At 41.9% G+C, this 15,864-nt stretch overlaps 2 protein-coding genes across 4 annotated transcripts in view; one reads left to right on the top strand and one right to left on the bottom strand.

The window, feature by feature from the left end:
• RMND1 (required for meiotic nuclear division 1 homolog) overlaps window positions 1-2,202 on the bottom strand; it is a 42,026-nt gene extending 39,824 nt beyond the window's left edge. Inside the window, exons 1-2 of one of the 3 annotated variants that reach the window (XM_014827967.3) lie at window positions 2,007-2,202; window positions 1,383-1,762 (exon numbers count right to left, since the gene is read on the bottom strand). The gene's annotated coding sequence lies outside the window, so the exon portion shown is untranslated. Of the gene's footprint in view, window positions 1-1,382; window positions 1,763-2,006 lie in introns of those variants that run through there. The other 2 variants (XM_014827968.3, XM_070490065.1) reach the window with 2 other exon arrangements.
• On the top strand, window positions 1,808-15,455 carry ARMT1 (acidic residue methyltransferase 1). Its single transcript, XM_014827969.3, has 5 exons — window positions 1,808-1,955; window positions 4,051-4,156; window positions 4,868-5,112; window positions 10,205-10,370; window positions 13,513-15,455. The coding sequence occupies exons 1-5, from the start codon at window positions 1,915-1,917 to the stop codon at window positions 14,278-14,280; spliced, it is 1,326 nt and encodes a 441-aa protein (XP_014683455.1). The 5' UTR covers window positions 1,808-1,914; the 3' UTR covers window positions 14,281-15,455.
• Window positions 15,456-15,864: the final 409 nt, after the last annotated feature.

Genomic DNA, 15,864 nt, shown 5'->3' with positions numbered 1-15,864 from the left:
TGGAATCTTGCTGCAAATCCTATTCTTCCCACAGTATCCCACATTCATGAAATAGCAACTACATCCTTATCTTTGCTAAAGCGAAAAGCCTAGAGTCCGCCTTGTCTCTTCATTCTCCATGCCCAGTCTGTCAGCAAATCCCACTAACTTTACTCAGACCAGTTCTTACCACCAACCTGCTAGCACCCTGGTCCAAGCTGCCATCTTTCCCAGAGATTATATTGTAATGGCTTCCTAACTGGTCTTCTTCCTTTTGTTCTTGGCCCTCCTGCAGATTCTTATCAACACAGCAACCAAAGTGATCCTCTGAAAACTGAAGTTGGATCACGTCTTTCCTCTGCACAAAATTTGATGATGGCTTCACAGTTCAGTTGAAATAAAAGGCAAAGCCTTTCAAATGGCTTGCATGGCTCTCCATTCTCCACCCTTTATCACCACTCTAACATCTCCTAAACTTCTTTCCCCTGCTCATTTTGTTCCTGTCACTCTGGCCTCTGGATCTGTGCACTTACTGTTCCTTATGCTCTTCCAGGTATCTGTTAGCCTCATTCCCTCCCCTCCTTCAGACCTTTGCTCAAATATCTCCTACCCAGTGAAGTCTTCCCCAACTGCTTCGTTTAAAATGCACCACCAGCACCCATTCTGTCTCCCTCCACTTTATATTTCTCCGTTGCATTTATCATTCCTTGCATACATTTACTTTTAATTTATTAATTCACAAAACAAATATGAACTAAGTTCCTACCATGTGACAGACCTTGTCCTACAGGTGAAAATAGACAAAAATCCTTATCTTTTAAACCTTAGATCACACTGAGGGTGACAGACAGTAAAAGTGGTAAATCAGCAAAATATATATTAAATAGCGACAATGCTAAGGGAAAAAAATAGGAGAGGAACGGATAGGAGATTTTTGTCGCTCTCTTCCCTGTAGAATGCAGGCTTCTTGAGGACAGAGATTTTTTGTTCATGCTGTGTCTTCCGTGACCACAGCGCCCAGAGACAGTTGATAATACAGCTCATATTTTCTGAATGAAATACGAGGCACTAATCAGTTCTCGGGCACATTATCTACTAAGCAAACCAGATCAGCTGGGCTCCGATTCTATGGATGCGGCGCTAATCTTTGGGAGCATGCCTTCCAATTCCTTAGGCTCAACCTTATTTTATCTTTGCAGTTACCGCTGTGCACTGGGTCCAAAAGGGCTTCAGGAAGTGTTTGTAGACTGAGTGCTTTCTGCTGCCGGCTAAGTCGACCAAAGATCACTGCAAGAGGCAGGGGGTCATGGCGGTGCCGGTGACACCTGTGACACCGGAGGATCAAGGCGAACGAGAGCAAAGGCGGGACCGTACAAGCCACTAGGGAAAGGCAGGGCACTAACCTCTCCGCCGGAAGAGAAGAGGGACGCGCCAGGGACGCAAGTTTCCGCGGCCCCCACGACAGCACTGACAGATCAGCAGAGATCCCTCCCGCTCCCCGCAGCCAGCCCAGTCCGGGCGCCCCTCCCAGCGCGCCGCACTGCGCAGGCGCACTGAGCTCCGGGCCCGGCGAGGCGCGAGCCGCCCTCGCCACGTGACCGCCCGACCACGTGACCCGCGCCGCCGCGACCTTTTCCGCGCCCCTGGCGCTGGCCCTCCCGGTCGCTGCTTGCTTCCGCCTTCCAGCCGCTTCCTGATTCCGCTCCTCTCGTCGCCCGCCGCTGTCCCCGCCTTCGTCCCCGGAAGATCTCCGCGTCCTCGAGCTGACCGTTGCTTGTCTCTTCTGCGGGTGCCAAATAAAGTTTCGTCATTCAAAAGCACGTTTTTTTTTTTAACGCGCGTCCCTCCCTCTCTGAGCCCCGCCTCCGCGCTCGCCCCGCCTCTCGTCCTGCGGCGGGTGCGGCCCCAGCGGCGGTGCCGGCAGCGCGGCGGGGGATGGCGGGGCGGCCGGCGTCGCTGTCGGCACGGGAAGAAGGGTTCGTGTCGCTCTCCCCGCCCAGGCCCCCGCTCCTTTCCCTCCTCCTCACTGTTGCGGGAAGCCAGGCCCCGCCGGGAGGCTCTGGGTTCCCCGCGGGGACGCCGCGGCGGCCGCAGGGCTCCGTCCCGCCGTCGGGCGCCGCTCCCCGGGCGCCTGCTCGGTGCAGCCGGTCCCGGACCGCAGCGAACGGACTGCGACCCCCGGCGGAAATCTCCGGTGACCCCCGCCCCCTCGGCGGGGATCCGTCGGGCGTTTTACTAGGCTCCTGTTAATGTGTATCGAGCCGTTAACTTGTCTCTAAAGTGGTTTGACGCTCTGTTTTTTCACTCCCGCTTGACTGTCTCGAGACTTTATATCCCCTCTTCCCCCTTTCAGAGTATTGCAGCTCATGGCTTTAATCATCTTTAGTTACTTTAATAAACGCACTTTTGGGGGGCTCAGATTCTCTGTACAAGTTAGGAATCTCAGATGTATTCAGAAACGTATTTCTTCCTAGGCTCAGGTTAATTTATAATGCCACTGTTAAAAATGCCTGTGGCTTTTTGCGTTTTAGGCGTCATGTCACAGATTCTAGGTGAAACTGTGGACGTTCGTAAAACAGTTTGTATATCCATTTGTATAAATTGAATGGCCAGATTTATCGTTGAGATGTGTCCTTACTCCAAAATATTGCAAAACACAGGAATATCTAGAAAACAGTGACTTTATCAGGAGTAGATTGAGGCCAGAGAGGTACGAATGGCCCCACATTTAAGCAGACGCTCCCTCGGGGTCGTGCAGATAATAAAGGGTGTTTGCATCCTTAATTTTTGAGCGGTGGGCGCCTCTGGCCTCACCCTAGTCCTGACCTGGGTGGGACCTTACCCTGGAGACGCAAGCCTCTGAGGAACTTTAGTAGCTGGAAAAATAGTAATACTTTCCAGTTGAATAAAATCTCAAAGGACTGTCACTTCTTTTTTGTGTCTGCTGCCTTGAAATTTGTGTCTTCCTGCAAGGAATTAGTAATGATTTTTAAAGTTCAATTCTGATCATAGTAGTTACTATGCATATAAGGTACTTGAGTTTTTAGAAGTGTGGTGAAGTCAAATTAAAGTTAGAAGAGGTAATTTGGGCAGAGGTATTTTGAAAATTATCAACTTTCTTTGTTCTTCTCTCTGATGATCTGAAGATATCATTGAACTGATCAGTTAAGTTCTGTGCTCTCTATTTGACAAGTGCACAGAAATTCATCCCTTACTCACATCTGCTTTTTCTAACTGAATCATGTATTTCCTTAACAAACTAATTATATATAAAATGATAATTTGTAAATCTTGGTTTTTATATGTCTGAAATCAAGACTATTTTAAATTTTTTGATGGATGTGTACTCCTTTTTCCTCATCCCAGCTTTCTTCATTCTTTTGACACTTCTAGAGAATCTCTGATTTCTTGGTTGGGGGAGTGAGATGGTAACATGCCTTAATTTTGTTTGGGGGCAGAACAGCTTGGAAGGGGTCATTGTGAGGTAGGGAGGGCAGCAGGAAAAATTTTTGAAAAAAATTAAAATTGGTTCAGAATATAGACTGAATATGTAGAGAAAAGAGAGAAGCAGGTTCATAAGTCTCTTCCGTTCTTTCTATCTTTCATTTTGTGTTCTGGCACTGTACGGTCTCCCAGGCAGTTTTACATCCTTCCCCTCATTCATCTTTCTAAGTAGGTGAAGCCGCTTACTGAGTAATAGACCTGGGAGGAGAGCCTGTGTGATTTTTAGACTCATTCTTTTTCTGTCCTGTTGCATTGTTAAACTGGTTTCTGATTACGGAAAACACAAGGGATAGAATGGGAAAGGTAAGAGTGATTAAACAGACCCCAGGGGAGAATCTGGCATGAGAGGTACGAAGACTGCTTAGCTTTCAGGACACTCCAAAGACATTTTCAGATTTTCCTATGTCTTAATATAGTAGCTGGACAATACTGGTTTACCTTGTATTGTACTGTTTACCTTGTAATGGTTGTATGAAAAAGAATTTTAAATGAAGTGTTCCAGAAACTGAAAGATGGCCAATCTTTAGTATTAATGCTACTAAGTAAAGTGTCTGACTCTCTTTCTAGATCATTTGCGTATATAACAATTAAAGACAGAACACCGCAGATCTTAACCAAGGCTATTGATACATTGCATCGACATAAAAGTGAATTTTTTGAGAAACATGGAGAGGTAAGAATTGTGTTTTAACTTTATTATTAACTCATTAACAGAAACACAATAAACAATTTTCCATCTGGGGTAATGGTCATTCCACCTAAAGATAAAGAACTCTAGCTTATAAAATGAAACTTAAAGAAGAAAAGCAAAACAGATTAGGCAGGATAGTGTTGATAGATCTGTGTGTATTCTTTGATTTTCAACTTAAGAATTCTAAATTTGTGTTTTTTAATCTTTATTTATATTTATTTATTTATTTATTTCTGCTGGGAGAGATTCACCCTGAGCTAACATCTGTTGCCAGTCTTCCTCTCTCCCTCTCTTTTTTTCCTCCCTGAAGCCCCAGTACATAGTTGTGTATCCTAGTTGTAATTCCTTCTGGTTCTTCTGTGTGAGCTGCCACCACAGCATGGCTCCTGATGGATGAGTGGTGTGGTTCTGCACCGGGAACCCAACCCAGGCTGCCAGAGTGGAGGGCGACAAACTTTAACTGCTAGGCCATCATTTAACTGCTATTTAAATTTTTATAATAGTTTGCGAAGGACATAAAATATAGCGTTGAAATGTAGTATTTTTTCCTTCTTAAGTTTAGGCCCATAAAAATATGCTACCCTAGAGGAATTTTATATATATGTATGTGGGTATATATATTTTATTTCTATATAGATTATTCGTATATGTTTGTACAGATTTATATTTATAATTTTTTTCATATTTCTGCAGAGAGGTGTGGAAGCTGAAAAGAAAGCTATTTCTCTTCTTTCTAAATTACGGAATGAACTGCAGACAGATAAACCAATTGTCCCCTTAGTTGAGAAGTTTGTTGATACTGACATATGGAATCAGTACCTCGAATATCAGCAAAGTCTTTTAAATGAAAGTGATGGGAAACCAAGGTGGTTTTACTCACCGTGGTTGTTTGTAGAATGCTACATGTATCGTAGACTTCATGAAGCCATCATCCAAAGGTGCGTACAGAACCGTCAGGTGACAAATGCTTAGATAATTTATGCTTTTCTGAAAATTAGAAAATGATAAGTTTAAAAATAAAACCCAGTGGAAGCCTGAATTCAGTGCAGCAAATATTAATGGCGCTGTTGGACATTTCTGCAAATGTTGTTGATACAATAGGTTCTTGGTAATTATAATCCACTTGCCTGGAATAGACATAAGATTGAATATCTGGAGTAGGAACTAATTAAAAATTCTTTGGAAGAGTTACTTTTCTTCTAGAGTAAAACGTTATATTTACTGAGCAAAAAATGTTAATTTGAAATAATTACTTATATAAAAATATCAAGATGGGACAAAGCAAGCATCTGTTTTGTTTATAAAATTGGATAATGTGTCAGAATTGATCTGGGATAAGGAGTCAACAGTGAATCCACATTGTTTAATCCACTATCTTACTCTTTAGCTCTGCTTTTTTTTAATGGCTAGATTAAAAAGGCTCTAACAGCGAAATAGATGTCCAAAATAACTTTTTATAGGCTTATTTTTACTAATTTAATTTTTCCTAGGAAAATTCTGATAATAGAACTCATTTATAGAGCAGAAGAAAATGCAACGTGGATCATTCTTTTAGCTGACAGGTTTGCTGAATAAGAGGAATCCATTGGCATCTGATCCTAAACATAGCATAGGATAATTTAAAGCAATCAACCAAACCAGCACTAATAGTAAAATGAAAAAATTATTTCGGGACACATGCATAAATTTGAGTATACATTAGCTCTTTCTGTCTTAATCTTTATAAATTATTTTTAAAAAATCACAATTTGTTGTTTTTGCGGAGTAAGTATGTTTTAGGACTTATGCTCTAGAAGCAAAATAACACTGATAAAAACCTAACACACTGTGGCACACAGAAGGCACCAAGCAAAAGACTACTGCTAATCGCAGGAGCTGCCATAGATTGAAAACCAGCTATGGTTCAGTTACTTTGCAACCCAGTGAAACGTAGGTGTTATTATGGTTTCCATTTTACAGTTGAGGAAACTAAGGGTCAAAGAGGTTAATAACAGGGGCCTGCCCGGTGGCACAGCGGTTAAGTTCACACGTTCTGCTTCAGCATCCCGGGGTTCCCCGGTTCTGATCCTGGGTGTGGACATGGCACCGCTTGGCAAGCCATGCTGTGGTAGGCGTCCCATGTATAAAGTAGCAGAAGATGGGCACGGATGTTAGCTCAGGGCCAGTCTCGGCAAAACGAGGACTGGCAACAGTTAACTCAGGGCTAATCTTCCTCAAAAAAAAAAAAAAAAAGGTTAATAACATGCCCAGGGTGACATGCTAGTAAATGGCAGAACCAATATTTGGGCCTGGTCTGTGTAGATCAGCTTAGAGCTCTCATCAATCTGTGCTTTTCCGACTAGTAGGGCTGGATATCTGTCGAGGACTAACGTGAGTCTGACATTCTTGGTGACAGTTTCATAATTCTGGAAAATATCTGTGCTATTAGCCAAAGCTGCTGAGGTGTTGAAAGTCTGGATAGCACCCTGCACAGAGTTTGGAAGGTAGAAAGACCAACGGAATTCTGTTTCCGAGTTTGATTTTAGAGGTGGATCAGGTTCAGAGAATTAAAAATCCAGGGCAGAAGTTCCTAAACCTGGCTGCGCATTTATAACCCAGTTGAGGAGGGGTTTTTGTTTTTTTTTTTAACTTACAGATTTCTAAATTGTTATGTTAAAATAGATACTGGTGATTTAATTTGTCTGAGATGAAGCCTGGGCATCAGTTTTTTTCTTTCCATGCCTCAGGGAGAATGTATTGTGCGTCCTGGGATGAGATCCACTGGTTTGAGTAGAGGCAAAGTTTATCTTTAAGTTCCAGAAACAAGAATATTGATCAGCTTTGGGTGTGGAACTCTCCTAAGGTGACCTCTGCGGCGGGGATTTGTCTTATATTGTACCAGACCTCAGGTTCTCGTTCAGTGTAACCAACAACCGTCCTACAGTGGAACTAGCTCTGAGGCCTTTTTTTTTTAAGATTTTATTTTTCCTTTTTCTCCCCAAAGCCCCCCCGTACATAGTTGTATATTTTTAGTTGTGGGTCCTTCTAGTTGTGGCATGTGGGACGCTGCCTTGGCATGGCTTGATGAGCGGTGCCATGTCCGTGCCCAGGATTTGAACCCACGAAACCCTGGGCCGCCGAAGCAGAGCATGTGAACTTAATCACTCGGCCATGGGGCCGGCCCCTGAGGTCGTTTTTAAATGTCCAACTTGTCAGGGTTCTTGTAGGAAGAATTCCACCTATAGGAATCTGGGTTAGGAGGCCGGCCCTGTGGCATAGTGGTTAAGTCTGGCGCACTCGGCTTCTGCGGCCCAGGTTTGTGGATTCGGATCCCCCGTGTGGACCTACACCACTTGTCAAGCCATGGAGAAAGATTGGCACAGATGTTAGCTCAAGGCCAATCTTCCTCACCAAAAACAAAACAAAACAAAACAAAACAAAACCAAAAAAAGAAGAAAAAAAGAAAGAACCTGGGTCAGTGACAGCCTGGGTCAGTGACAGCCCCAAGTGACCAAAGAAGGGTTTTCTTAACTTTTCTAGGATCCCAAAGCACACATTAGCTTTAAGACATATTTACGTTGATTTTGCCTCTTATACTGAACTGTGCTTCTAATTTTTTTGTTGAGATACATGTTTTGGTTTTTATTACCGTTAAATAGTTGACTAGTCTGCAATTCCAAATTAAGGTTCAAGGTTTTAGCCATATGTGAAATTTAAATATATTAAGTAAATATACTTCAGATATTGAAAAATGAAAGTGTAGAGAAAATGGCAGACATTTTTAAGCTTTTATTAGTGTGTGATATATGTACAGAACAGTGCACGTCTTAGGTATTCAGCGATCTTTACCAGAACACACGTGTCCCCACTGCCCAGGTAAAGAGCAGGACCAGGACCCCAGAAGGCCCCTTGGGTCCCCGTACAGTTGCTACCGTCACCACCCCTCAAAGATAACCATTATCCTGACCTATGTTGGTTTTGCGCATTTTTAAGCTTTATTTAAATGAAATTGTGTGGGATGCAGTTTTGTACCTGGCTTCTCTCAGTCAGCGTTATGTTGGAGAGAGTCATCTGTATTGTTGCTTATACTTGTAAGTCATTCGTTTTCATTGCTGTATAGCATTGCATTGTATGACTATATTACAATCTGTTTACTTATTCTATTGTTGATGGATATTTGAAGAGTTTCCAGTTTGGGGTTATCATGAAGAGTGCTGCCACCAGCATTCAAACTCATGTTTCTGGGGACATGTGTCTATTTCTGCTGGGTGTACACCTCGGAGTGAACCACCGGGGCATAGTGTGTGCACATAGTCAGCTTCAGTAGGTTCTAAAATGGCAAACATTTTAAAATCAGACATCATATATAGTTATGTGAGTTTACTCTCTTAAATATAAGAAATAAGGCTCGTTCTTAATCTGAAGTGCGACTTTAAAGCAAAGAATGATTTGTTAAAACACTAGAATGAGAGTGAGCAAACTTTTTCTGTAAAGAGACTAAGTATTTTAGGCTGTGGGGGCCACGTGGTCTTTGTTGCCGCTCCTCAGCCCTGTCTTTGCAGCGTGAAGGCAGCCGTGGACAGGAGGTCAGTGGACGAGCATGACTGTATTCCAGTGAAACCTCTTTTATGGACACTGAGATGGCAATTTCATGTGTCATAATGTAGTATCCTTCTTTTGATTTATTTGCAACCATTTGAGAACGTAGAAGCCATCCTTAGCTTACAGGTCATGAAAGACAGGTGGCGGACCAGATGGGGTTGCTGCTGTTTGCTGACCCTTGCACTGGAACCTGTGCGTCCAAATAATTTTTATCCTTTTCAGTCACCCTAAGAGACTGGTTTATTTCAGCAATGCTGCCATTGCTAAAAACATCTTTTAATTCTTCGGAACTTCTTTCAGAGCCGTATTTGCAAGCCTCAAAAAGAAAATTAGTCTCATTATTTTTCAGTCACTCATTTCGACTAAAAAATGTTTTATTCCATTTGATTTGCACACTTCATTCTGCTGAAGTTGCTGGGAGTGACTTTTGGCTGTTTCCAAAAAGCAATTAACTCCAAAGGATGAAGATCTGCCACCGCTGAGAGGACATTTAACAAAGTGCCACAGGTTCTGAAGAAGGTTCCAAAGGAGGAATTCCAAAAGTGCTTTGAGCAATGGCAGCATCCTTGGACTAAGAGTGTAGCTTCCCGAGGGATGGACTGACTGGAGGGAGCCGGCAGTCATTTGGATGTATACATTCTGGTATGTTTTTGGGTTTTTTTAATCAATCCCATTACATCATTCATACTGTTTTTACCCTAAAATGGGTGATTCAGATGATCTGAATGTCTTTTATGTTTGCTCCTGTAAAGGCTCTTATGTTAGTGTTTATACCGCAGTGTTGGTCTTCCTAGGCCGGATTAATATTCTTTGATCTCTCATTGGACAGCATGCAGGTGTGGCCATGGCACGTACATCATCTGGGATCAAAGGCAACTTGGAGGGAAAAGTGGCCCCCCCCAAAATCTACGCATAAATGATCAAAACTTACTATAATAAAATTTACAGTATGATTAAGTGTGATTTATCTCAAGTAGTCATTGGGTTCTCAAAATTCTCTAGGTTTCACTCTATTTGTGATCACTGCATTGCATTCAAATATTCTGTTTATATCTATGTGTGTTTGTTACTTGGAACCCTGCCACATTGAGTACCCACAAAAATGTTTGTTGATCTAAAGCAATTATCTTAACATTTTGTTTCTCTTTTTCTATTGTTCTGGACACTATTGGGTAAATAATTATGGATGTAGTCACTATAATTATTTAATACTTTCAGTAAAATATTTGATTAGGGAACTTTTGACAACTAATTAAAATTAGTTTGGGGATTTATTTTTGTGGAATTTGATTATCTGTATTATATCCAGTGTCTGTCATCAGTAATTATTGCGCCTGGACAGTACTATTCTTTTTCCTTTAAAGAATTGCAGTTAAAGAAATGAGAATGTTAAAGGAAAAAGGTGCAGAGTTGTATAAATGTTTCACTGATGTTTTTCTCCTACTTTAGTCCCCCAATCGATGACTTTGATGTATTTAAAGAATCAAAAGACCAGAATTTCTTTGAGTCGCAGGAATCTGTCATTGCTTTATGTACCCACCTGCAAGCGTTGGCAAGCGCTGTTGAAGGCCTAGATGAAAATCAGCTGAAAAATGAGTTTTTTAAGCTTCTTCAGGTAAATGTGATAATTAATATCCTGAGTATATTTTTTTTCTATTTAAACAGGTAGAAAATAAACTGGTACACATTTAACAACAAATCATGTATATATTGTCATTTTAGTTATAATGGATCATTTTTTATCATTTTAGTAATAGTATTATTCAAGAAATGCAAATCCATTTAACCTCTGAAAATGGGTTTTGAAACCTCTTCTGCTCCAACTGGAGGTGATTTTAGTGGCGCACGAGGCGTCTGGCTTCATAGCTTCTCATCCTGAGAGAATACGCCACAGTCATTTCGTTGGCCCAGCCCAGCTTGGGCTTGAATGCTGGCCCTGTCCATTGTTTGTCGTTGCATCTGAGACAAGTTACTTAGTTTCTCTGCGCTTCCGTCTCCTCATCTGTTAAATGAGGACAGTGATGTGTACCTCGTGATTTGATGTGAGAATTGAACCAGACTGTTCACGGGAGGTTGAGCGCAGAGCCCGGCCTGAGAGCGTGCCGTTAGGATCAGCAGCTGGGAGCTCTCTGGTGGCCACTGGCCTGTTTAATATGGTTTTGTTACATTCCTTCATCTAGCTTGTATTTAGTTTTTAATTCTCATTCAAAACATCCTAAAATTTAAAATACGTGATTAGAATTAGAACTATTTGAGAACGTGCAGGACACAGCAATTTCCCTAGCCCTCACTTTTCCCGGAAACAGTTAGCAACATTTCCAGAAGGAGATGTTAGAAAGTGCTAGGAGAGAAATAAAGCAGGGAAGAAGTGGGCCTGGGAATGCAGGGGGAGGGGGCAGGCAATGTCAGGGAGGGGCCTGCTGAGCAGGGGGCGGGACCCCAGGCCAGTGAAGGGGCAGTCGCCAGCGTGCCCAGCTGGGGTGGAAGTTCTGCAGCGGCTCTGAGGGGGGCCTGCCAGGTGTGTGTGAGAAACCGCACGGGGATTCTCTCAGAAGGAAAATGAGAGAGGTGGGGGGCGGCTGGAAAGGCATGGGAGGCCGTGTAAGCCAAGGTCAGGACTTTGAATTTTACTGAAAATGAAATGGGAAGCTCTTTGATCAGAGGAGTAGCGTTAAATGACTATTTCAAGGATTACTTCTGAGAACAGACTGAAGGGGCCCGAGGGTAGCAACAGGGCGATCTGTTACTGAAGTGACTCAGGTGAGGGATGACTGGGGCAAGGTGGTAGCATAGGAGGTGGTGAATGTCACCAGATCTGGATAGACTTTGAAAGTAGAGGCTGCAGAAGGTGCTGACAGGTTGTGGGATGTGACGTGGTCTTGATGAAACTTTAAGGGCCCACAGAGTCAGCTGAATGACCGAGAGGAAAAGGCTCATTTTGAGTTTGGAAGAAAAGTTGTCAGGGTACTGTTAGCTCACAGACCTAGTTATCTTTGCCCCTGTGAGCTCTCCTTTATGCTTAGCTTAGAATTAAAAAAAGAGAAGATCCGCTTGTCCCCCTTGACCCCTAGCTAGCCCATTCTCTCAAGGAATAGTCTTCTTTGAATATACTCTTTGTCCCGTAAGTATAATCAGTTGTGAAGAAGAAAGAATACCAGTCCGTTTTCTGTCATCTAATTCAGCCAGCTAACCCCAACTGCCACTCTGCTCCCAAGTCAAGGAGGCCAAAGTTGCCTCCCATTAGTGCTCATGATGACCAGCAGGTTAACTGGCTATGAGAAGCCTGAGGTGTTTTAGTTTGCAAGGAATATTGATTTGTTTTCTTTTTTGTCTTTCTCTCTCCTTTTTTTTTTGCTGAGGAAGATTAGCCCTGAGCTAACATCCGTGCCAGTCTTCCTCTATTTTGTAAGTGGGTTGCTGCCACAGCATGGCTGACAAGCAGTGTAGGTCCATGCCCGGGATCTGAACCCTGGAACCCTGGCTGCTGAAGCGGAGCACACGAACTTAAACACTACACCATGGGGCCAGCCCCAATATTGATCTCTCTTTAAAAGCCACAGAGCACCACCACTGTCCACACAAATATTTTAGTCCTACTCAGTCCAGCATTGTTCTAGATGCCAGGCATGTGATGGTGAGAAAAAGAGACCAACCTTTCCTGTCCTAGAACTTGTAACCTTGAGGGAATATCGACAATCAAGTAATGGCACAAATAAATACAGAATTACAAACTGGATGATGGTGTGACAAAGGTGCAGGATTTGAGCCCAGCCCCTGACCTCGCTGGGGGTGCCATCATGTACCCCTGTGTTTGTTCGTCAGACTCGTGCACTTGAGTTATTCTTTAAGGCTGAAACGTGAAAAAAAACCTCTCTGTTTATCTTTTAAAAACAATATTCTTAGTTGGAACATGCATTTTCCTCTCACTTTGACACAGAAGGGTAGAGTCTATTTTGGCTAATATTTATTGAGTACTTCTGTACGCCAGGTGTCGGGTACATTGCTTACAGAGTATGTCAGTTAGTTCTCCGAAGTCACTCTGCAAGGTGAGTACTATCGTTAGCTCCTTTTTCAGCTGCTGAACCTGAGCCTTAGAGATTGTCTGTAATTCACTGAGGATCATTAATTGGAGATGCTGGGACTTGAACCCAGGTCTGTCTGATTCCAGAGCCTGCCGTCCTAAACGTATAGTTTTAGTTATAGCTTTAAAAGAAAAAATAGGGCTACGTACCATTTCCTAGAAAATAAGCTTGAGTATTTCAGTTTAAAGTGGAATAAGACATTATTAGAGTTGGAGGGTCTTTAGACATCTCCCTGTCCAATTTCTTTATTTTATCAATGAGAGAAGCAAATCCCAGAGAGGTTGCCAGGTCCTGGGGTTATACAGCTAGTAAAGGAAACAGCGGGTAAGGGGCACTGGAAAGGAACTTTCATGTGTCTCCTGGCTCTGGTCACATGGTCTCATATCTGTAAGAGACAAAGACTTTCCTGCAGATTAAACAATATGGGTCATTAAGATTTTTCAGGCTCATTTTTTTTTAATTGGTCGTTATATACTGACCAATTAAAGGTTTCGTTGTAAAACAGTCTTTGCATTATTAGAGGTGTAAATTTGATGGACGTTTTATGTTAAAGAGTTTTGTAGAAATTGATTTTATGAATATTTTTAGCAGCCCCTCCCCCCATGTCCTACGTAATAAAATTTTTTGTTGTTTATTCAAAAGAAGGGTAACTGTTTGGTACTCTTTCTGTTTCAGATTTCACTGTGGGGAAATAGATGCGATCTGTCTCTATCTGGCGGGGAAACCAGTTCTCAGAAGACCAATATAATAAATTCTTTGGAAGACCTAAAACCTTTCATTTTAGTGAATGACTTGGAACGTCTTTGGTCATTGCTTACCAAATGCAAGAAAACAAGAGAAAAAGTACCTGTTACTAGAGTGGATATTGTTCTGGATAATTCTGGGTTTGAACTTGTGACAGATTTAGTATTAGCCGACTTCCTCTTGTCCTCTAAACTGGCGACTGAGATCCATTTTTATGGAAAAATGATTCCATGGTTTGTTTCTGATACTACTGTCCGTGATTTTAACTGGTTAATTGAACAAGTAAAACGGTCTGATCATAAGTGGATGTCCAAGTGTGGGACCGACTGGGAAAACTATATAAAAACGGGCAGATGGGTTTATCACGATCATATATTTTGGACTCTTCCTCATGAGTTCTGTGCAATGTCTCAGGTCGCACCTGACTTATATGCCGAACTGCAAAAGGCACATTTAATTTTATTCAAGGGTGATTTGAATTATAGGAAGTTGACAGGCGACAGAAAGTGGGAGTTTACCGTTTCGTTCCATCAGGCCTTGAGTGGCTTCCACCCCGCGCCTCTCTGCAGTATAAGAACACTGAAGGCTGAGGTTCAGGTCGGTCTGCAGCCTGGGCAAGGGGAGCGGCTCGCAGCCTCTGAGCCCGGCTGGCTGACCTGTGGGAAATATGGAATATTTCAGTTCGATGGTCCACTTTGACCTGGTTTTGGAACTCTGGGTTGTGTAGAAAGATCTGACAGCACTTTCATCCCCAGAAAAGCAGGTGTGGGTTTAGTACTGTGGCAGCTCTGCCTTAGCTCTGGGAAGCCTGGCCCCTCAGGGCTCACTTGCATATGCTCTGAATGCTTTTTTCTCTGAACATTTTGCCTCACTACATTGTTTTGGGGATAGATTAGCTAGTTACAGATATTTACATTTATGTTGAAACTTTAGTAACTTAATTCAAGTTAAATGCATAATTTCCAGTGGTTTTAATGAACTTACTTTTAATTGGAGACAAAGCAACATATAAATGAATTCTGCTTTTAAAGTTAACATTTTGGGGTTGTTTTGGTTGGCCTTGTGCTAACATCCGTGCAAGTCTTCCTCCACTTGACGTGTGGGTTGCTGCCTCGGCATGGCTGACAGTGGGGTAGGTCCATGCCCGGGATCCGAACCAACAAACCCGGGCTGCTGAAGTGGAACGTGCCAAACTCAACTGCTACGCCACAGGGCTGACCCCAACAGTTTTTTTTTTTTTAGTACTATGCTGCATGGTATTTAATGTTGTAGGAAGCATGTAATTTTATTTAACTTGATTTGGGGCTCTAGAAACAAGGGCTCCATGAGAATATACATCTTAAATACGTTTTGTGAAGAGAGGCATGTCTTACAACTGTGATATTTGAACACACAAAAGTAAAACTTACCTCCTAAGTTAATTCTAGATTTTGTTCTCCTTGAATTTTATTTCATTTCAATAGTCTGTTTTATTAACATGCATTTGATCGACCTGTGGAGTGGATGTCAGGAAACACCAGACTGAACAGAATGAAACAAATGGTATTTGAAGAATTGTAATATCTTTTACAATCGATTTGTGATATCTATGATCAATTGAAATGTATTGTTTTAACCCATAAGTGTTTTAGATGAACAGGTTTTTAGATTGCTCTGCAGTTTAAAAAAATGCTTTAGATAGAAAAGATTCTTATGCATTGAATTTGTGGTACTACCAACAAGTTAATGCATTTTTTATATTCTTACATGTTTATTGGTGAGCACCAGATATGAAAGACTGTAAGTTTCAGGTCAGTTTGTTTTGAAACTGAAATTGGAAATAAACCTGGAAATGTTTTCTTGCACTAGAATAATAAAATGAATTGTACTGAAAATCTCGTTGGTTTTATTTTCCAATTGGGGAAAGTCAAGAAGGGAGGATTAACAATGAGATGTGTTGTGATGCGGAGACTCAGAATGTGTGTGACAGATGTTGCTCAAGCACTTGTTAAATTACGTCGCTTCAGAGAAGCCGTAGTCTGCGCCCTCACTAAGTATTTAAACATTTTTTTGTAAAATGTTTATATAATGCTTATATATAAAATATATATATAATTTGAATTTACTCTATTTCCTTATCTATATGTGTTCCCATTTTAAACATTGTTACTAAGGTACTGAGCATATTAGAATTATTTCTAGACACTTGACATAGGTTAGAACACAATTGTGTATTTGTATTGACTTCATAGCCACAGTGGGAACTATGGTGGAATGTGGTACATTTTCCAAAGCCTTGAGTTT

This window comes from Equus asinus, chromosome 1 (assembly GCF_041296235.1).
Source record: "Equus asinus isolate D_3611 breed Donkey chromosome 1, EquAss-T2T_v2, whole genome shotgun sequence".
Lineage (NCBI taxonomy): Eukaryota > Metazoa > Chordata > Mammalia > Perissodactyla > Equidae > Equus > Equus asinus.
Note: the sequence above shows the minus strand (reverse complement) of the source record. Positions and strands in the feature narration are given on the sequence as shown.

What these genes read in the sequence shown, in the direction of transcription:
- ARMT1 (XM_014827969.3), top strand. Translation starts at nt 1,915, where the DNA reads ATGGCGGGGCGGCCGGCGTCGCTGTCGGCACGGGAAGAAGG. An exon ending in CATGAAGCCATCATCCAAAG is followed by an intron (nt 5,113 to 10,204) that starts GTGCGTACAGAA and finishes CTCCTACTTTAG; the next exon opens with TCCCCCAATCGATGACTTTG. An exon ending in AGTTTTTTAAGCTTCTTCAG is followed by an intron (nt 10,371 to 13,512) that starts GTAAATGTGATA and finishes TTTCTGTTTCAG; the next exon opens with ATTTCACTGTGGGGAAATAG.